Raw genomic sequence first — 22,951 nt, forward strand, 5'->3', positions numbered from 1 at the left:
CCCTCTGCACAAGGAGCATAAAATTATGCTTTGCACTCCTTGTGGGATTTTATTGCACTTCATCATCATATGTTCATACGGTGTTACGATATCTAAAAAGGACAAACTGTGTTCTTAGTTGAGCGTCTGCTTATGACAGTAGACCCTATGGGGCCAACTCCTCAAGTAGTATAAAGAGTGTAGCTTCATTGACTTAAATGGAGCTGTGCTGATTTAGAGCTGCTGAGGATGTGGCCCTAAATATCACAGTTAGTATTTTCATTATATTCTGGAGATCATTGCTGTAAACAACACAGCTATGCATTGCACACTGGAACTGTAGTGCCTACTTTTCCTTTTCCTTTTCCTCATCCACTATTTACTAGAATATGGTGATTTCATTACACAATGTATTTCAGTTTACCAAGAGCCACCACTGCTAGAGTGTGCTAATAAAGAGCCATTATTAACTTGATGGAGCCATATTTTGCCATAAAATATGCAATCAGCTCACATTAATTAATTAAAAGCAAGGCTGTGCTATTGAGTTCTGATCTCAGAAATCCAACCCGCCACTTACACCTGTGTTTGATTTAGAGCTGGTCTACACTAGGGTGGGGGGGTCGATGTAAGATACGCAACTTCAGCTACGGGAATAGCGTAGCTGAAGTCGACGTATCTTATTTCCTCACGGCGCGGGATCGATGGCTGCGGCTCCCCCGTTGACTCTGTTACCGCTGCTCGCCCTGGTGGAGTTCTGGAGTCAACGGGAGCACGTTCAGGGATCGATATATCGCGTCTAGACGAGATGCGATATATCGATCCCCGATAGATCGATTACGTACTTAAGTCTGCACGTACGTAGACTACTTTGTGGAAACTAGTTAAGTGTTGCTTTGGGCTAGCAAATTATAGCAGATCCAACTTGTCGCCAAGGATATGTGTATACTTTCTGACTGCCTGGATTGTGCTCAGCACCATATAATAATGGATAAGAAATGTGAATGAGTACTTTCCCTGATGAAATAATATACTGTGTACTGTCTCCCAGTGTGACTAGTACTCCCATGTGCTGTTCAAATATATACTTCCCCATTGCATATTTAAATTAAAGATTGTAATTAATTTAGAATATTTGATATAAATATTTGCCCAGCCCTAGCCCCTGGGGAAGAAGAGAATTTCCATAGGGATTAGCCAGAGGAGATTCAGCAACATCATGTCTTCACAACCTCAGGAGCCCCCCCAGGATCTGCACAGCCAATGTTCCTGAACCTTTCTTTATACTGAATGGGGCTGGACATTTGTCTGGTTGGAGATATGGATAGTAAGATGGGAGCGAGGCAAGAAGTTGCTGGTTGGAGGGATAGGGAAGAAGGAAGGAGTTCATATCACAGTTTGGAACAAATTTAATTACCTTCCTGGTTCTGATCCACTAAGCCTCTACATTCTGTTTGTTCTATCTATTCCCTCTGAAAGACTCACTTTTTCCATGGTATCCTCAAGAAGTCACTTAATAATTACTACTGATTATTACTGGGGTGGCATGACTTGAACAAAGCTGTGAAATATGCCTTAACGGAATAGCTGGGAGATTTTTATCACTATAACACTTCCTCACTCATCTCTTCCTACTGTTTGTTTCCCTACTCTTCTCACCCTCTCCAACACTAGACTGTAAGCTCATCAAGTCAAAGTCTGTGACTATTTCTTGCTTCTGTAAAGTATTTGCAGAGACATGGGTTTCTGAAGCAGTGTCCATTGGGCCTGGAGAATATAAGCAGAAGCTGCTCCTTTCAGCACACCCAGTTCTTTGCAGTATTTTTTGAATTTCACTTGCTTTGATGTCAGTACTGATCCTCATATCGTGTAATTTTTTAGAGCCTGATTTACAAAGGTACTTAGGTACCTAACGATGCAGATAGGCAGCTAGTAGAATTTCCAAAAGTGCCTAAGGGAGTTGGGTGCCTAACCTGCTTATGTGCTTTTGTAGATCCCACTGGGGTATAGCTTATCTTTAGGCACCTAAATATCTTTGTAAATCTGGCCCTTAATATTTAAGAGTTGAATTTACAAATTCTTCAGTGACTGAGCAGCTCTCTATTGGAACTGTGCCGGGAATGAACTGCTCTCTTGACTCTGAATAAGCTTAACCCAGGAACCAGAATTTATTTCCTGTTTCATGCCAAACCCTCAGATGGCTTCTCTGCTTTGGTCTAGATACACATTTAGGCCTCAGGCCTGGTCTAGACTAGGAAAAAGGTGCTATTTTCAATCACGCTTTAGCAGCTCAACTTATAGCCTAAGGTTCTGCCTTAGCTGTAATTGACATATTTGAATGAAGCTAAAGGGGTTAAACTGTACCTACATTTGTGTTAAATGACATTTCCAATTGAGTTAAACTAGCTTGACTAAGATAAACAGACTGAATAAAATACCTTTGTCCTCGTATAGACAAGCCTCAGAGATTAGCATTTGTGGTCCTGTTTTAACTCAAATTGTTGACCACTGCCAGTTGGAAGTGTGGCAGGAACAGGGGCAGCTCCAGGCACCAGCGCAGCAAGCATGTGCCTGGGGCGGCCTGCCGGTCCTGGTGAGGGCGGCAGTCAGGCTGCCTTCGGCGGCATGCCTGCGGGAGGTCCGCTGGTCCCGCGGATTCAGCGGCAATTCGGCAGTGTATACGCGGAAGCCGCGGGACCGGCGGACCTCCCGCAGGCATTTCACCGAATCGGCGTGACCAGCGGACCACCCGCAGGCGTGCTGCCGAAAGCTGCCTGACTGCTGTGCTTTGGGCGGCAAAACACACAGAGCTACCCCTGGGCAGGAAGTTCTGGTTCAGCCAACTTCTTTCAATCAAGAAGAGATCCAGATCACAGTCCATTGGCTCGAGTTTGGGAAGGCACCAGCGGTTTGTAACATCACCCTTGAGTTGCTAAAGACAAATGAGAGTATTGTTATGATGGGGCTGCATAGATTCTTCCAGCCAGTCTGGTGCACTAATATCATCCCCCAATAACTAGAAGAGTATTATTTTGCCTCTGTTCAAAACGGGTGATGATGAATGTAGCAATTATAGAGGCAAAGGGAAGTCTTTGCTTCTGTGTTAATGTTTGGAATCATTAGTAGCTATCTACTTTGTGGCAAAGGCCAGGACTCTTACTGTGGCTTTCGACATAGTCATCCCACTCTTGATCAGATCTTCACCTTGTGATAATGTTTTGAGAAGATGGTTGAATTTAATAATCTCTGTGCAGCACTTTTTATAGACTTCCATCAGGCCTTTGATTCAGTGCATCGAGCAAGTGTGTGGCATCTGATAAGGCAATTTAGTGCCCCTGGGTTGATAGAGTCATTGATAGAAGAGCTCTGTGATGGAACAGAAAACTGTTTTAATTAACGGTAGATATGTGACATGGTTTCCTGTTTCCAGGGGAGTTTGGCCAGGCTGCATCTGAATGTCCAGCCAAACCATCTTGAAGACCTAATAAAATATTGACACAGGTGGTGCTCTCTCTCCAGGAAGGTTATGTCCCTTGGGATTTGACTGGATTGTGATTTAACTCCAGTTAATTGATTGCCAGTTAACTGAAATTCACTAATACATTTATAAATGGTAGTCCAGATGCGCTGCAAACATTTGTATACTAGCCTAAGCCACAAACGTTTGTATATTAGAGCAAATGTATGTAGATTATCAAGACTCGCTTTAGTAGATGTGTTAATTTACTCAGCAATCAATTAACTCTCATTAAAACAGGGCCACAAATTTTAGTCTAGACATAGCCTAAGGGCCTGTTTTTCTATTTCCTTGCACATTAAGGACTCAATTGTATCATTGCCAAGTGGATGTAGAATGCTGCTAACTCAAAGTGCTACTGATTTACACTCATTTTGCCCTAATCTAATGACTGCATAAGATACAGAACAGCAGAGAATCAGGCCCTAACTGTACATTCTGAGGTTGCCAACATTCATGATTAAACAAGGTAAAATGTAAGGGTAATTATATAAAGCAAATACAATACATTACCTAACACTAGAAATTGGATTTTATTCTGGACTTTTTTGCAACTGTAGTTGATGCATTCTACAGAACATAAGTTAAAGAACCCTTCCATTCTACAGAGATTCCCCACAACAATAGACTTCCCATGAAATCCTCCCCTAAAGCATAAAATATCCCTAAATATAATTAAGTTATGTTTGTGTCAGAGGGATGTTGCTGTTTTGCACCTAATTCAGAATGCCAAGGTGTATACATATGATACTTATTAGTAGAGCTACTCAGGAATTTGTCAAGAAATGCCAGTTCATCAAAACCAAAACTGTTTGTGAAACAGGCTTGGGTTCAACAAATTTCCCAATTTGAAAAAATGCGGAGAAAAAAAGTTTCTGAATTGTTGAGACATTTTGTTTCAACATTTTCTCAATTTCAGTTTTCTGGTTCAAGACTTTTCATTTCAAAATGTAAGGTAATGAGACTGACAAGGGTTTCAAAAAGGGTAAAAATCAAAAACATTTTTAAATGATTGAAATCAACTATCTGATTGACCCAAAATTAAAAAAAATGTTTGTCTGTCTGTATATTTTTGAGATTTCAATTTTTCATCCTGATTTGAGCTGGGAACATTTTTTGAACTTTTGAAAATATTCATGGGACAGGAAAACTGTTTCCCACCCGCTCTACTTATCAGCAAGAGCGATTATAGAATGCGACCTAAATAAAAAGGGCATTTCACAATGCTATATTATTGTAGCCTGCATACAGAGAAATTGCACAATGCATGTAGGTGTTATACTCTGCAGTGTTTTGAAATAATGTAGCCCATAGCAAGAATTACAATATTGTGCTGACTATGCCAATTGCCAAATTATTTGGCATGGCAGGCAGGGAAAGACTCTTTAATTTATGTAACAGATTTGTAATGTAATTCTTGGTAATCCTAGCTGCACCTATGTTTCAATACGTTTGGAAATATACAAGCAGTTTTGCATGCCTGGAAATTCTTCATTCTACTGCTCCACCCCAGACAAACCAGAAAAGCAATACAGGAATCACAACTGTAGCTGATGCTGGCAACTGGCCCACAGTTCTGTTCTTTTACAGAGTAACAAACCCTGGTGAATTTCAGATCTCTGCATAAGTGATGCCATTGTCTTCAAGTTCTGAGCAGGCACTGAAAGAGATAATAACCTACCCTTATTATAGGAAACTTCAGGTAATCGCCTGGAGTGGTCACAAGTCATTCTCAAGCATTCAGCTCCACCCTGATGCCAAGTGAACAAACAGGGCCAAGAGAGAAAGCTCCCAACTTCGGTGGCAGGGAATATACTGAAGAAGTTGGCCTCTGAATTAGATTCTAAGTCCTTGTTCACAGATACTACGTCTGTAGCAGTTAGAAGATCCGGTCTTTGAGGTTGCTGAGCCAGGTAATTCAGACATCAGCTTGACCTTGTCCCTTGAACTCCTGATCACTCCTTCAGTGATTCAAGCACTAATGACAGACGCAGAAGTTCCTGCGCACCAAACAAGCAAACACAGTGGAGAGGAATCTTTTAACATTAAACATTTATATATTAAGTAGAGATGTGCAAATAACTGATTTTTTTTAATTTGGTGGCTGGACTAAAAAATAATTGTTTCTGGTCAAACTCAATGTTTAGTTTAACCTTAAATGAAATGTTTTGTTTCCTTTTCAGGTTTTGTTAACCCTTTTAAAAAAATTAAATTGCAGTAAAATTCCAAACAAAAAGGTGTTTGGAATTGAAAAATGGAAATATTTCATACTGAAATTGTCAAAACAAAACGTTTCAATTTTTTTTCTTTGACTGAAACAATTCAGTGAATTCAGCCGGAATTCACAAAATGTTTCAGTTGACCTGAATCTGCATTTTTTCAGTGAAAAAAGTTTTGGATGAAGAATTTTGCCCAGCTCTAATTTTCAGTCAATACAAGCTGACAAGTTAAAGCATTTCTGTAACTCAGTTTGGAGCCACTTTGATTCTGCCAGGAGGAAAGGTTAAGGATCTTTTTCACATCAAAGCATACACTTTTCCCCCAGTGCCTTGTGAAGCTGCTAAATACCCCAATGTCCCTTGATACCTAGCTGCCCCACTCATTTCTCTATACCGTATAGAGTTCGGGCAGGTCTACACTTAAAATGCTACAGCGGCGTAGCTGCACTGCTGTAGCACTTTAGTGAAGACGTTACTTATGCCGATGGCAGAGCTTCAACCGTTGGCGTAGTTAATCCACCTCCACAAGATGCAGTAGTTATGTTGATAGGAGAAGCTCTCCTGTTGACATAGTGCTATCTACCCTGGAGGTTAAGTCGGTGTAACTGCATCGTTCAGGGGTGTGGATTTTTCACACCCTTGAGTGATGTAGTTATACCGATGTAAATTTATAGAGTAGACCTGCCCTTCCTGATTCCCCACTGTCCCCTGCCTCCCTAGAGTTGAGCGGGACAGCCATGTAGGTCAGGGATCTTGAAGACACTCAGAACAGTTTTAAGCAGTTCAACTCAAGAGGCCAGCAGTTTCTTGTTCTTGGCCAATGCTATTAGGATGACAGTCTAGCCAAAGACTATCATTCACATCTAGCTGTTTTGACCTCTCATGAAGATACAGAAGACCAGTGTCTTTGATAGCTCCTTGACTTCAAGTTCATGTGGGGTTTGGGCACTACCATGCTGTCTGCTAATTGGTTATCACTGTCTATAGATATTTGGGTTTCGGTGGTGCTCTAAGTGCATAGTTCACACAGGACTTTTTTGGATTTCTTTGAGAGGAAAGGTGCAATATAAATGGGAAAAAATGTTCTTATCATTTATTACTATTTCCTAAAAACCCCATCACTGGGAAGAATAGGACACTGTGGTTTCAGCATCTCCTGTTCTCCAACCACTGCATCTGCAAAGGAAATCTTCTCCCTTTGCAGTCACCCAAAAGATTCACCTTCCTAGGGTGAGGAAATGGGGGAAGATTCTTTTTGTTTGAGAAGTCAGAGAGGGGTGGGGCTCTGAGTCAGTTTATAAAACAGCTGCTCAGCTGCTTCTGCTGGTTTAAAAACTATAAATATGTTTCAAGAGTCACTGCCAGGTGTTGGATGTGGTATTGAAGTGCCATTGATCGCATTGGACTTGCATGTAACGGATACCACAATGGAATCATGTGCCAGTTTACCTCAGGTAAGAAAGCCCCCACGACAAAATAAGATTGCTTGAAATTCCAGTCCACTGAGGTGTGTACAGCGCAAAGCAGGTGCTGTTCGTCCTGCTTGGTCATTAATTATTATTATATTAATTGTTGTGTCTGGCTCTTTCCCGACAGGGGAGAAGGTCCTTGCCTCAGGGAACTTACAATCTCAATGAGAAATGACAACAGGCTGGGAGGAGAGGGGAAACATCTTTGGAGAGAGAGAGATTCACTTACAAAGATATGAGATCACCTGGGGCTTTTTGTGTGTTTCATGTTTTTCTTGTTTTAAAATGTTATTTTAAAATGTGATATGATTAGCCCCTAGGGAGGGAGCAGGCAGCTGAGATTCAGGTGGAAAGCAAGGCGGGTGAGTCTACAGGGGGCAGGTTTACTGTTCCTTTTATAGCCCAGCTGAGAGGATCCTTCATCCTCTGCTGTTTCGTACAAAGGGTGGCACCTATGTGGTTTTTGTGCCTACATTCGTACCAATTAAAGTAACTAGGGTGTACAAAATGACGTAGTACTTGGTGCACCAGACAAGCATTGCCACATTCTGGGGCTGTGATCCACAGCTCTGAATTTGGGCTTTTCAGCCTTTGTTATACAGTTACACATTTATAATGGTGAATGATACTGGATGCTGAGAAGTTTCTTTTCAGTGTTACCATTTCCCTCTCTTGCTTCAGGACCTGAACACTAAGACTAATCCATTGGGAATGGGAGAGGCCAAGGAGAGGAATCTGTGGACAGTGCAGGGGACTGTTGACAATAAGGTACTATACAAGAGAATTTCAAGATCAAACCATGTTAGGGTTGTTTCTGCCGGCGGAGGGAAGGGGAGGACAAATTTATTCACTGATAATTTGAATAGCTCCTTAATGGCTAAGCAATGCCAGCTTCATGGGTGAAACATGCTGATGTTTAACATTTGAATCATTCTTTGTTCATATTAAAGTTCTGTAGCTTTGGTGCATGGAAAACTTTAGTATCTCTGTTTCTTGAAAAGGGATTGGTTTAAACGGAGTTTCTAGTGTAAAATATGTATTACTACAGACGAGGACAAATTTACTGCTGGTGTGAGGGGTAACTGACATCAATGAAGTGGGGCTATTTGCACCTTCAGTGAATCTGGCACAGTGTCTCATTGGTTTCTCAAATGATGCAAGCCCCAGTTTTATGGGTCAACATTTCTTCTGGCCTCTGCTGGTGGGAAAGTCATCACAACACAGAACTTCAGGGGGAATTAAAACACATTATATTAAATCCTCCAACGGGAAGTCAGGGTACCAGCTTTACTCAAGAAGATATCTTTTCACGTTGGCAAACTCTCCAGTTTTCATCTTGTCTCTAACCTTCCCTTTTGTTTTCTCCCTGTCCATCCACTGTAGAATACATTTCTATTATGAAGCCTCTGAATGTGGCATGGCTGAATAGATTAAAAACTATATATGTAAATGACAGACTTTGTGTTTGTTAGCAATAAAGGGAATATGCTAACATTGAATAATATTTCTCAGATCATGAAGGATTTGAATGGTTTTCTCTTGAATCTCCATGGGCAAATTAGCAGAATTAAGAGAATCTATCTCTAATATAGTGGCATTTATTAAACTATTTAGGAAACACCACTTATTTTTGTCAGGTGGGATCACAAAATATTGAGTTACAAACATCATACTGATTGTTTAAGAAATTTTCCCCTCCTGTTCATTAATTGGATGTAACACATTAATATAAAAATAACGCTGCACTTCCCTAGAGTCTTTCATCCACGGATCAAAAATTGCTTTACAAACTTTGAATCAAATCCTTCAAGGGTTCTTTAGTCAAAACTGCCATTGATTTAAATGGTAGATTTGCATTAGTAAAGACTGTTTGATTTTGTCTATTAATGATTTAAGCCCTCCCAATATCTTCTGAGCTCTCTTGAGTATATTACTTGCACTATGTACAGTATGTTAAGTTGGAACGTTTTGAGTAATGATTTACTGCCAATTAATTTTGTGTCCTATTTTGTTTTTTTCCTTTCTGGAACCTTTGAAATGGAGGGTTAGTAGTAAGGAAAGTGTGAACTGAATGAAAAAAAATAAATAAAATGGGGGAAATGAAGAAGACCCCAAGAAAGGATCAGGGGAGCAATGTGAGAGTTTGGGGGAGAAATGTTAAATCTCACCCTAGGAGATGCAGTCTGCTTAATAGTAATTAAACAGCTGGGTAAAGATGATGAGGGATTTTTATGTGAAACAGCGGGTTAAACATGGTAGTTTCACCTGAGTTTCACTTCAGATTTCTGGTGCAAACTCCAAGGGTCCAAACCCAGGTGATTCAAAATTAAAGGAAAGATTCTCACAAATCTCTGTACACTGAAATCACAGAGCTTAGCTCAGTGCTCTCATGCAGTTACAAGAAATCACTTCAAAGGAATCAATATTCCATGGGGAGTAGCATGAGGGAGGTATCAAAGTAGAGAGAACCAAAATTGAGATTAGAAGCAACTTGGGGACCCTGTAGTAAATATTGGCTGTAACAGGCTTGAACGCACTAAGAAGAGCTCTGCTGAGAATAGCGGCCACTTCCCTGACTCCCAAACCACATGTGCTGCACCAGTGGCAGCTGGATCTCAAAGAACTAAAATTGTACCATTTGTAAAAACTTCTGCAATTTTTCCTTTTCTCACCTAAAAACTACATGAAAAATCCAGCTCCCAACTAAGCCCTGAATTATACAATCTAACAAAACTGGACTTTAGTTAGAAACCAAACCAAGCTCCCCTAATTGTATGAATCTGTGTCTCATATTATTTTAATCACAGAACCTGGCTTAGATGATTAGTAGTCAAATAGATTTGTTGATCATTTTATTATCATACTTAAGTTGCCTGAGCAGGTTGCTTATATGTTAGGTACACCTCTACCCCGATATAACGCTGTCCTCGGGAGCCAAAAAATCTTACCGCGTTATAGGTGAAACCGCGTTATATCGAACTTGCTTTGATCCACTGGAGTGCACAGCCCTGCCCCCCCAGACCACTGCTTTACTGCATTATATCTGAATTCGTGTTATATTGGGTCGCGTTATATTGGGGTAGAGGTGTATTTCTCCCTCCCTCCTGACCATTTCGATCTGCTAGATATACCCCACATTTTAACGTTCACCCTTGCCTTTTGTATGTTTATTCTGCAGACAGAATCATCTCCTTGTTACTTGCTCACTGTAAGAGTCATAAGGGCGAGAAATCTCCATCGGACAGATGCCTGTGAGTAACTTTACTGATCTAGAGGTTCCACATAGTTCTCCACTGGGAATGGTGCTGAGCTGTTCTGCTCCAGGGGGACCTGAACTCCTCCAGGAAAGAAGAAGGTGTCCTAGACTTCCCCCAGTGCCCAGAAGGAGTCCACCCACTGCTACACCCTTTTAAGAGATGCAGCATATTTACTTTGTGTGCTGATCCAGGGTGAAGTGCCAGAGTGGAGAGGAGCGGACAGGGCAATTGCTTGCACCTATTCCACACTTCTCCTCATGCTCAGAGGGAAATTGAGACAGCAGTTATTGCCCTCCACTGAAAGCAAGGACTGCAACTGTGTCTGACCTTATATAGGTTGTGCAAGGGTGGGGGAGGTTTCTTGTACACTTCCCCACACTGCATAAATTGCTGTGTTGTCATTTAGCAAGGTTGTTTTTGTTTTTGTTTTTAATATGCAGTAAGCCAATCTGATTGCTATGTGACCCTCTGGCTGCCTACAGCTTCAGCCGAAAAGTTCTGGACTAAAACCATCAACAACTGCAAAGACCCAGTCTGGAATGAAACCTTCTACTACAGGATCCAGAGTCAGATCAAAGTAAGGCCCTGAGAACTTCCTCCAATCTGTGCTCTAGAGAGTTCCTGCCAGGTATCTCTCCTGCAGAAAGGATGCAGGTAATGTTCCTGGCTGGCAGGAAGAGATGCAGAAAGATGTGAAATGACACATCTCAATTCAAAAGTTTGCCATCTTGCACCAGGCTGTGGAAGCCAAATGTATCAGTCAGCCACATGCCTCGCTTTGGGCTGGGGAAAACCCACATTACTTAGAGGTAGAAGATGTTTTTTCAAAGGTACATCTTTGCATCATTTCCTCATTCCTCCTCTCTCACACCATACACTCTTTCTCTCTCACCCTCTCTTTGTGCAAGATTTTCCCCAGGATTCCCTGCTTCCTGGGCTCTGTGAAAGCCAGAATGCAGAATTTCTAAAATCATTTACCTCCCTTCCCAGAATGTGCTGGAGCTGGGTGTCTACGATGAGGATGATGTTACCCAGGATGATCACCTCTTCACTGTGCGCTTTGATGTGGCTAAACTTCCACTTGGACAAAGAGTTCTCATGTACTTTAAGTCTGACCCACAGGTGATGTATGAAATAACAGGGAGGGCTGGGTGAAAGGGACACACACTCCTGGGTTTTCTGCCTCTGCTACTATTTGTAATGTATTACTGTTTTCCTTCCTGCATATTGGATTGCCCACCATAGTAGTCTGTCATTCTAACCCTCTGGAAAGGACTCGTTGCTCTTGCTTCCTCCATTATACTCAAGGGTTTTGCCTCTGCGCTCTTGGGCAATGGAGGCTGGTGAAAGTGGGATGCTCTTTGCAAAGCAGTCTCTTTGATGAGTTTGCCACCAAAGATGACCCTAGTGGAGATTATTCTCCCCTCCAGCGGGTATCACTCGAAGTTCTCTGTCACAACTTGTTGGCACCAACCCAGCAATTATGAGGTAGTAGCTCTGAGATCTGGAACTGATACTAGATTGTATCTAGTACTAGTTCACGCATAGATTATAATTATACACCGTGACACTAATTTTGGCACAGGGCTACCTAAATAAGATGTCTAAAATGCACAGCTGATCACTTAAATTGACAACTAGCTGTATAAATTCCTATTTAGAATGCAAATTTGAAAGTCACGTCTGGAAAGTTGTATCTTTTTATTAACAGGTTTCCTAAGTGATCAATTGCAATGTAATATACAGCTGGTGTGAAAGGGCAATTAACAGGAAAGCTTAGTATCAAGAGATATATCAGGTGTTTTATGTCCAAGCCACCTCACTGGCATTGGTACTATCAGTGCTAAGGTAAAGAGTATTGGCTAGGTAGGAGAGATGAGAATATCCTTTGTGTGTTCATGTGGAGAATCTCTGTGTACTTTTCACAATGCCCAGAGAGGTCAAAGCAACAGGAGCACAGGACTATAGTATTTATATAAAGTATCCCCACACAGACACGAACAGTGAGAGCAGCTCCTGTGTTGCAAAATAATGTCAGGTATAGTGGGGGATTTTTAAGACTTGAAAAGATGAAGTAAGCTGCATCTGCTGCAAAAAATTGAAGGTGACTTTGCAACAGCACTTTTTTTACTGGGGTCAGGTTTATACATGCAACAGGGCTTTTCTGAACCGGAAGCATTATCATGTTGTTCAGGGGTTCTTAACGTTTTTCATATCATGGACCAAATCTGTTGGAGAGATTGTCACATTTGTCTCCCAACATCTCAGTCGTGATCCCATTTGTGATCCCAAAACATGCCCGAGAGAGTTACAACAATTGCTTCTTTGTAAAGGTAATAGTTGGAAAGAATGTAGGTATGTTTTTAGCTGTCTTTAATGTGATAAGTGTATTGTCCTTCTTAAAAGACTATACTAATCACACAGAATCCTTTCACTCTTCAATTATTCATCTCCTTTCTTCCCATCTGACCCTCCCACTCCTTTGGACATAGTTTCCTGCCAGCTGATCCCCTTCTTCTCCAGACCCCATCCATGCTGCCCCAATTCCAGATTTCCTTCTACTCTGCTGCTTTGGGCAGATTGCCAAGTGACCTTGTCCTCCTCTTCCACTGTTCCCCTGTATGTTTCTCATGGTATGTCTACACTTCAAGCTGGGGGTGTCATTCCCAGCTCTGTTCGAGCTAGTGCACTAAAAAGAGAGTGTACCTACGGAAGCGCGAGCAGTGGGAAATATCTCATTTGCAATGAGTGTAGCTGAATGCAGGTTAAGTTGAACAAGCAGAACTCTATTAAACACTCTGGACTGCTCTGTCCATGTGGCTGAGTTGCTTTCAGCCTAACTCCTAGCACTGCCTCCTTTCCTGTTGTCTAGGGTTACCATATCTATTAAATAAAAAAAGAGGACCCTCCACGGGCCCTGGCCCTGCCCATTTCCCCACCCCAGCCCCTCCCCAACTCTGCCCCTTCCTCGCCCTAACTCCGCCCCCTCCTCCCTCCCACTCCCAGACATGGGGAAAGGGCTGCCCGAGCGCTACTGGCTTCACGGTTTGCCGGGCAGCCCCCAGACCTTGCGCCCCTGGCCGGCGCTTCCCCAGCGCAGCTGGAGCCCGGGAGGGGAAGCGCCCAGCTGGGGGCGCAGGGTCTGGAGGCTGCCATGAAGCCGGTAGCGCTTGGGCTTCGGGCAGCCCCCTTGCCTCCAGACCCTGCGCCCCCAGCCGGGCACTTCCCCTCCCGGGCTCCGGCGGCGCAGGGTCCGGAGGCATGGGGGCTGCCCAAAGCCGGTAGCGCTCAGGCAGCCCGGCTCTTAAACAGAGCCGGGCTGCCCGAGCGCTACCGGCTTTGGGCAGCCCTCATGCCTCACTCTTAAACAGAGCCGAAGAGTCAGAGGAGGAGCAGAGCCGCCGCGGCTGGAGGCTCTGCTCCTCCCCTGACTCTTCGGCTCTGTTTAAGAGACGAGCTGCCCCAGCGCTACCGGCTTCGGGCAGACCCCATGCCTCCGGACCCTGCGCCGCCGGAGCCCGGGAGGGGAAGTGCCCAGCCGGCGACTGGGGTCCGGAGGCAAGGGGGCTGCCTGAAGCCCATAGCGCTCGGGCAGCTCGGCTCTTAAACAGAGCCGAAGAGTCGGGGAGGAGCAGAGCCGCCATTTTCCCGGACATGTTCGGCTTTTTGGCAATTCCCCCCGGATGGGGGTTTGAGTGCCAAAAAGCCGGACATGTCCGGGAAAAAGAGGACGTATGGTAACCCTACTGTTGTCCCCTCAGGAACAGTCCCGTAAGGGAACATGGCCATCTAACTCCACTCCATTGATCATCATACATGAGGGGCTAACTGCTCTGAATATGTACGTACTGTCTTGGCCAGGCCGCAGCTCCACTCTATTTTTAGCATGCTAGCTCAATCAGAGCTCGTGAGAGTACGTCTCCTCAAGCTGGGACTCACATCCTCCTTCCCCCTGTTTGAAGTGTAGACACACCCTCAATCTCCTCTCCCACTAGCAGTCTGTCTACACTGCAGCTGGGAGGTGTGATTCCCAATGCGGGAAGACAGGCTCATGCTAGCTCAGCTGAAGCTAGTGTGCTAAATATAGCCACGTGGAAATTGCAGCACTGGCAGCAGCTTGAGCTAGCGACCCAAGCTCAGATATAGGGGGTCAGGGACGCTTGGACTCAGGCGGGTAGCCCAGGCTGCGACATCCACACTGCCATGTTTAGCATGCTAGCTCAGCTCAAGCTAGTGTGAGTCTGTCTACCCACACTGGAAATTACACCTCCCAGCTGCAGTGCAGACATATGCCAGAAGGCTTCCTTCTATTGACAGCCTCTAGCTCCTCTCCCACTGATGGGTTGCAACCCCAGACCCACTGGTGGCAGTGATCCCAGACAGCATCTCATTCCCCCCGCCCCTGTTATATGACAGCAGCTCCCAGTAGAGGAAGGCAAACTGACACCTCTTCTTTGTTAACAGCTGCTTTTACAGACCTCCAGGCTCTTAGCAATAAAGAGCAGTAGTGCTTGTGTAAAAGCAGCTAGAAGCGAAGAGGAGAAGTCAGCACCAAGTGAACTGACAGGTATCCATGGACCACCACTAAGTGCTCCACAGATGACTAGTAGTGCATGGGACACAGTTTGAGAACCTTTGGTATAATAATCATGTTAACTTTTTTTCTTCAGAGAAAGGAGGAGTTGGAGGTGGAATTCAGATTGGAGAATATGTAAGTAAAAGCCAAATGATATAGAATCTGTAAGGGACAGAAACAACAATTCAGAGACTAACGAATGAATCCATTTCATTGGCCCAGAATGCATCATTCTTTGACACTACTACTAATAAGCATAGTTTACAATGAGATTTATGGTATCTGTAATATCAAAGAATTGTGCATTCTGGGAGAATCATCAGTGAATCATGGACAGGCAGGAGAATTTCACAGAGGGGGGAAATTATTAAAAAGCTAGTTAAGTTTTTCCTGTGCTGAATACCCATTAAGGTGTGATTAGTGGGACAGTCTTCACCTGCATCTGGTATTAACTCAAATTTCATTTTAGCTTCATAGTTTGTCTTTGAGATAAATGGGGCAATACTGTCCTCTTAAAGGGATAATGGGGTCTTCGATAAATGCATCAATGTTTTGTCTGGAATCCTTCTTTTACATTTGAAATCTTGATCCAATGAAGCCAACTGTAATCTCATCTTAGTGAATGTCAGAAAACAATCACATGGTGTGGCCCAGTAGGAAATATTTGTTAGCAGAACTTGACGACTAGAATGGCATGAGCTATAGTGGTTGTGCCATGGCAAAGCGGTATAGAGAGACTTGCACCATGAGGCTTCTAGAATTATTCCTTCATTCAGACACAACACTTCCAAAATTTAGCACAAAACTAAGATAAGCCAGATAGCAGTCGGGAGAAAAGTGTCTCATTAAATTATACTGCACCCCTTACTAAATATGCACTTTTCATTTTGCTTCCTAGTTCGGATCCCTATGAAATCATCGTGACTAATGGAGTTCTAGTGGTAACCTTTATGTTCTGTTATCTTTCCTTTCCTGTAGCAGTACTCATAATGCAGGTGAGAGGAGGTTTGCCAATTCTGATTGGATGTATTCCTGGAGGTTTCATCACATGACATAATATTTAATTAAAGATTAAACTTTAATTGCTGGAGGCTCCAACCCTCAGTGGGACTAGAGAAACTGTGAGTTGCTTTGCAGTCAGCAGGCCAAGGCACACTCCTGCAGAGAGAGGCTGAGACTGAAAATAGATGTGATCTCCTGCTTAGTCATCTGCCTCACACCATTTCCTCCCATGTGTTATGTTTGGAGAGCTATGACTGGAGTAGCTGTGAGATCCGCCAAGCTAGCACTCCTACAATATTGCAGAGTGACGACTCCTGGCAAAAATTGGGCGTGGTATAGTGGTGAGCTGCCTCACAGCCAGCGTTCTCACCCTATTTCCTGCAGTGGGAGGCACTGATATCTGTAAAGCTATGAGATCCCCCATAGACATTTTTATTCAGTCCCATCCTGAAACTGTATGAAATGGTGGAGGAACAATTTGCTTCCCCATAGTCTCTGTTCCTATACCAGTCCCCAAAATTACTGGCACTTAAACATTCATAACAATAACACTTCCCACAAGGGCTTTGCTTGCCAATGATATTGGCTGTCTTAGTAGCTTTCTCTCATTATTTGTTTTTTTTTCTACTTGAATTAGTCCTTTGTGCCCCTCTCTGTACCCTGAGAATGCTGTTAGTTTGGCCTGCCCTACACTCTTCAGAGAAGCTGTCTTGTAAGTCACAACCACCCATCCATTCTTACAGCTGTTGACTACATGTGACTCCCTACAGTCATTCAGTTTCATTCATAATTGAATAGCAAGGTCATTGTAGAACATTTGGTTTTCCTAGGGGCTGAGCATGCTGCCTACATAGCACTCAATCTGTGCATCAATAGTAATACACTAGGATGGGAAATAGAACTTCAAACCATGATATTCTCCATCATGAGCTATTTTATTGTTCTTCTCTGTTACAGTCTCGCAAAGTCTGCTGTTTGGAAGTTCAGGTGGATGAGAAGAAGAGGGAAAAGAAGAGGAAGCCTTCATCATGTGAGATTGTTGCTTCATTAACTGGCTATAAGTAACCAGCTATTGATTCTACTATGGCGATTGGCCATTCTATGAATCATTAAAATAAATAAATGGAATAAAATATTTCCACATGATTCAACTTTCGTAACATCAACTTTAAAATGAGTAATCTAAGTTATCGGTTACATGGACTGTATCACATACATCTATATACTGAACTCCTTTAAAGTAACACTAAAGCTGAGATTTTAATCACATAAGGGTTAGAGTTATGATTCTGATTTTATTTATTGCCCTAACCTGTCCATGACTTTTACCAAAAATACCTATGACTAAATCTTAGCCTTACATATGGTACATTAGTATAGATTTGCTGCATTGGAATAAAATAGAAGCAAATAAATGGTTCCCATCTCTCATAAAACCCCATGTATTTGAGCCCCTTCTTGTGAAACTTCATTTTATCCTAATTTCTGTCAATACCTGTAGGGTCAATTACCTACCCCAAAATTTCCTTGATTACCCAACCCCCTATTTCTCTAAATATCATAATAGAATAATATTGATCAATAAATGGTCTCTTTGAGCTCAGTGTAGAGAACTTCTAATCAGTTTAATGAAGGGGTTTTTTAAATACCCCTATAATGCTATGTTTCCAGTCCAATAATAGTAACTTCTGTGTGTGCTTTGTCTCATTTCTTTAGGGAAAGACATCTCCCTCACAGTGAAAGGATCCCATGAAGAGACCCAAGACCTTACATTGGCCTCTGATCCCATCATTCGATCCTCATGTCCCACTAAGTTTCACTATGTCAAGTATAAGCAGCCAGTATTGGATGTTATTCTACCAAAGCAGAAACCACGTTACTCCTTTGTAAGTTATCATTGGCCTTAATAAATTTAGTAGTAACTTTAAAGAAACACATGCATTAGATAGCAATATTAATCTATCTTCATTTTACTCCTTGTGATATAAACTTGTATGTATTTCTTCAGCGTAGCTGTTCCTATAACACAAAGGCAGACTCACCAAATGTGGCTCTCAATTCACTTCCCACAGGAGAGAAAGTAACAATAGCAGAGGTGAGTGCCTATTGTTAGTCCTTAGGAATAAACACTGATCCATGTCTGGATCCCGTGTAATAATAATGGCCTAGATTGCCTCCTTCCTTGGAAAAAATAATGGAAAGGGGATAAGAGGAGGAAGAGAATGAAGATAATCCCCTCAATGAATTTTTCTGGCATTATCCCTATGGTGAAAGAGGTTAGGGAAATTTGATTTCAAAGGCTATGCCCCTTCCCACCTCCATGAATCTTGGGAGCCAGATCTCTGTCTGTCCCACAAGGGTCAACCGACTCTCCATGTGTTCTGTTGTCTCTGACAGTGGAGCTCCAGCTGTAGCCATGCAACTATAGTGTTCTGGAATGCAAGCATTGGAACCATTGTTCCGGAATGCAATCTTGTATTTATGTACCTGGGATTGGGAGTTCCAAGATTCCAAACTCATTGCAGTGGGCCTAAGTGAATGGAAGATGGAGGACAATGGCTGATAGCAGAGATCTCAGCCCAGTACACTGGTGCAGTTGCCTGAGAAGGCTGGGAAGTTGGGAACTCCTGATTTATTATATGATTCTGAAATGTTATGGGGATTAACAATATGCTTTATGATTATGTAAACCCAATTTAAAGGGCCACAGTTAAGTGATGTTGCTAAGAGCCAAAATTTAGCTTTGGAAAAGAAAACCCACTACTTCTCACAAAAACCCTGGATTCTACAAAAGCTAATAGCTATAATGAGATTTTCATGATTAGCCAAACAAGTCACCTTGAACTGTCATTTATTCCACCAGTTCTCAACCAGTGCTTGCCTCTTCAGGCTTTTGTGAGTGACACTCTAGACATTCCATCCTGATCTTAATGATAAATCACTGTGCTAGGTCTTGGGGCACTGCCGCTCATCTCCTCCTGTCCAGGGGGTGGGGGTGGGGGCATTCTAACTAGCCATGGAACTTTGGCAGCACCAGACTTCTGGTGGGTTATAGATCACACACAGGTGCATGGGAGGAGACAAATACTGGCTAGTACAGCCCAAGGTGTTCATCTGTTTAAAATGGTACAGTCACTGGAAAATGCTGAGAATTACTGAGAAGCTTTACAGAGAATAAATTAGAGGTGTTGAATCCATATACATAGCATCTCAGGTTGGTGTCTGCATTGCTGAAAAGGGACAAGATAAAACTCACTCAAAAGCTGAAGGGAGGGGAAACCTTAAAAATGTGATGGCACTTAAGGTATTTGTTTTCTTGGTTTTCAGAATAAAAAATTTGATTTATATGTGAAGGCTACAGACTGGTAAGAGATCCATCCTCTTTAGATGTTAATGATTTTGTCAGCTAAATTCCGCTCTCTCCCTGTCTGTTTATGAGAAAAAGTCTGCTTAATGTATGTCAATAATTCGTGCAAAGAAATTAAAAGCACACAACTTTTAATTCCTTTAGACTGAAAGCTGGAACTTTATATATAAAAGGAACACAGCATGTACTGTACCCAATATTTTCATCAGTTTAATGAGACTCATGTATGAGATAGAAGTAATGGCAGAGTTAGCAATTTTAAATCTGTATTTGTCCTGTTATGTTGGTTTCCCGTTCAGCACAATCCATAATCTATCATGATGCTGTTTAGATATAAAGTTGATCAGTTACAGTCAGCAAAACTTATTCTACTACAGCTCTAGAAAAAGCATTGGGCTTTAATAACAGCCACCAGGGCTGGCTCCAGGCACCAGCTTTCCAAGCAGGTGCTTGGGGCGGCCACTCTGGAGAGGGGCGGTACGTCTAGCTATTCGGCGGACAGTCCCTCACTCCCACTTGGAGCGAAGGACCTTCCGCCGAATTGTCACTGCAGATCGCAATCATGATCACGGCTTTTTTTTTTTTTTTTTTTTTTTTTTGCAGCTTGGGGTGGCAAAAACCTGGAGTCGGCCCTGACAGCCATCAGCTTATGTCTAAAATATAGCAGGATCCTCCTGGTAGCGCCTTCAGAAATTACTTATAGGAATTAATTTCCCCCCTTTTTTCTTGCTTTTCTCTCTCTCTTGCTCATGTTACATCAGTTTGTCTATACAGGAGTGTGGGAAAGACTCTTCTGTCAGATTGACTCTTTTTGGAAATGGTTGTTGGTCTGCACTGTAAGTTCTAAAATTGACTATCAGTAACAACATGCAATATGTGTGCCTGTGTTTTTCTTCATCTGTGTTCCAGCTCAGAAGACCTAGACGTGCGCTTAGGGTTTGACTTGTGCACAGAGGAACAGGATTTCCTCTGTAAAAGGAAGAAATATGTTGCTGCTGCTCTGAAAAAGGTTCTCCAGCTAGAGGAGGACCTGCAGGATGATGAGGTACGTAGGACAGAATCCCAGATGTTCCTCCTCAGCTCCAGTGATCACTCAGCAACTGGACACCTAATGTGACATGTTTACTATTATCAAAACTTCTGAATGGTCAGGAAGCCCTCGATTCAAGGGTGGCCCTCTGATACCAGCATTCTCATCCATCACATCAGTGGACTCAGTTGTCTCATCCCTCCCCTCCTCTGTCTCCAACACACTTGACTCCTTTGCCACACAAAGTCCATCCCAATAAACCTCAGCCATGGCTCATTCCAAAAATCTGCTTCCTCCTTTCCTGTTCCCATGTCACCAAAGGTCTGTGGATGAAGTATCATGACCCCACGGTCTTACTCCAATGCACATTTGTTCTCTCCTTTTTAGTTCTGTCACATTCCTGGTCAAATAGTACTATTTTTGTCTCATTGACACCCATGCCCACAATTCCTGTCATTCATTTGTTACCTTTTGCTTCCTCTTAAAATCTTCTCCCATTCCACACCCTCCTTTCTTTCTGTGAAAGATCCTGTCAATTTCACCAAACAGAAAATTGATACAGTCCTCCATGATCTCTGTCCTCCTTCCCCTTACTTGCCCCGTCACCTTCTAATACCCTCTTCTTCCTTTCCTGACTACTCTCTCTACCTATCTCAGCAACTCCATCTCTTCCCCACTCCGACCTTTCCTTACTATCACCCCTCCCATACTTCTTCCTTAACCTGTCACTGTGCTCTAGCTACTTTCCCTCACAATATAAGTATGTTTTGGCCTTTATCCATCATAAGCATCTATACTTCTCACCACCTGCCTCTCTAATGACTGCCTGATCTCCTTTCCTCTTTCACCTCACAACTGACAGAATACATCATTTATATTTGTTGCCCTGAATTAAATTTCCTTCTGCTTCATCTTGCATCCCATCCCAGCTCGTTATCAATTTCTCTCTCCAGCAAAATTGCTCTCACTCAAGGATTTTAATAACGGCAGAATCTCAGGCTATACTCCATCCTCATCCTCCTTGTTCCTTCCAGTGCTTTTGACACTATTCATAATCATCTCCTTCTTGACATTTTCCCTCTCTGAGATTTTTGTTGTACTGTCCTCACTAGGTTCTCTTCCTGTCTTACTATTTGATTCACTGTACCTCTTTCCTCTTTCTGTATGTTTGTTTTGCTCTCAGGGAAAGAACTGTTCCTCTTTCTGTGTTTGTACCAAACATAGTACATTTTAGGTACACTGGAAACAAATAACAATAATACTTGAACAAAAGCAACTTCTCCTTCTTTGCCTTCACCTTGTCCCTCTTAGTCGGGGTTGGAGGCTCTTGTTCTTTATCTTCAAGCATTCCTATCGAGTGCGTCTTCCAACATGTCCTCTTTAGGAATATAGAACTACCGTTTTCTTGGTCTTTCTCGGCGTCTTTGGTCCATGACAACCAGATCTTATACTCTCTCACCAGCATACCCCATGTCTCATCATTTCATTTGACCCAGCCATCTCAGTCAATACTCCCTCAACTTTTCTATGATAGGGCTACCCACTTCATGGCTCATACAATTTCATTGTGTAGCCTATCAGCTCTTGTCTTACCCAGCATCCACCTGAGCATTCTTATTTCAGCAGTGTACCATTGTTGTTCTTCTGTCTCCCTACTTAGAGTATAGCAGTAGGAATATACTACTGACCACCTGACCAGGATGGTGATGGTAATTGTGAAATGCTCAGGGAGATTACAAACACAGAATACCCAATAATAATGGGGAATTTCAATATCCCCCAATTTGGCTGGCTACATGTCACCTCAGGACAAGATGAAGAAATAAAATGTTTAGACACCATTAATGAGAACTTCTTGGAGCAGCTAGTCCTGGAACCCTCAAGGGGAGAGGCAATTCTTGATTTAGTGCTAAGTGGAGCACAGAATCTGGTCCAAGAGGTGACTATAGCTGAACCGCTTGGTAATAGCAACCATATTGTAAGTAAATTTAACATTCTTTTGGGGGGAAAATACCAAAGAAACCCACCACAGTAGCACTTAACTTCAAAAAGGGGAAACTACACAAAAATGAGGAAGCTAGTTAAATGGACATTCAAAGTAACAGTCACAAGAGGGAAATGCCTGCAAGCTGCATGGAAACTATTTAAAAACACCATGTATACCCCAACACTAAATGTATACCCCAAATAAAAAAAAAAAACAGTAAGAGGATAAAAATGCCACAGTGTCTAAACAACAGAGTAAAAGAGTTAGCTAGAGGCAAAAAGACTTCATTTATAAACTGGAAGTCAAATCCTACAGAGGAAAATAGAAAGGAGCATAAACTCTGGCAAGTCAAGTGTAAAGGTATAATTAGGCAGGCCGAAAAAAGAATTTGAAGAGCAACTAACAAAAGATACAAAAACTAACTGCAAACATTTTTTAAGGACATCAGAAGCAGAAAGCCTGCCAAATAATCAGTGGGACCACTTGATGATCAAGGTGCTAAAAAGCACTCAGGGAAGACAAAGCCATTGTGGAGAAGCTAAACAAAT

General features: G+C 42.5%; 1 protein-coding gene across 1 annotated transcript in view; it reads left to right on the top strand.

The window, feature by feature from the left end:
• Positions 1–7,058: 7,058 nt before the first annotated feature.
• The window catches only part of LOC128836754 (cytosolic phospholipase A2 epsilon-like), a 33,974-nt gene continuing 18,081 nt past the window's right edge, over positions 7,059–22,951 (top strand). The window contains exons 1-12 of the mRNA XM_054027314.1: positions 7,059–7,169; positions 7,866–7,952; positions 10,363–10,435; positions 10,882–11,018; positions 11,432–11,563; positions 15,112–15,152; positions 15,916–15,958; positions 16,977–17,049; positions 17,736–17,905; positions 18,028–18,114; positions 19,347–19,384; positions 20,296–20,431. Coding sequence (XP_053883289.1) covers positions 7,059–7,169; positions 7,866–7,952; positions 10,363–10,435; positions 10,882–11,018; positions 11,432–11,563; positions 15,112–15,152; positions 15,916–15,958; positions 16,977–17,049; positions 17,736–17,905; positions 18,028–18,114; positions 19,347–19,384; positions 20,296–20,431 — 1,128 coding nt within the window. The remainder of the gene's footprint in view (positions 7,170–7,865; positions 7,953–10,362; positions 10,436–10,881; positions 11,019–11,431; positions 11,564–15,111; positions 15,153–15,915; positions 15,959–16,976; positions 17,050–17,735; positions 17,906–18,027; positions 18,115–19,346; positions 19,385–20,295; positions 20,432–22,951) is intronic.

This window comes from Malaclemys terrapin, chromosome 4 (assembly GCF_027887155.1).
Source record: "Malaclemys terrapin pileata isolate rMalTer1 chromosome 4, rMalTer1.hap1, whole genome shotgun sequence".
In the NCBI taxonomy this organism is placed as follows: domain Eukaryota; kingdom Metazoa; phylum Chordata; order Testudines; family Emydidae; genus Malaclemys; species Malaclemys terrapin.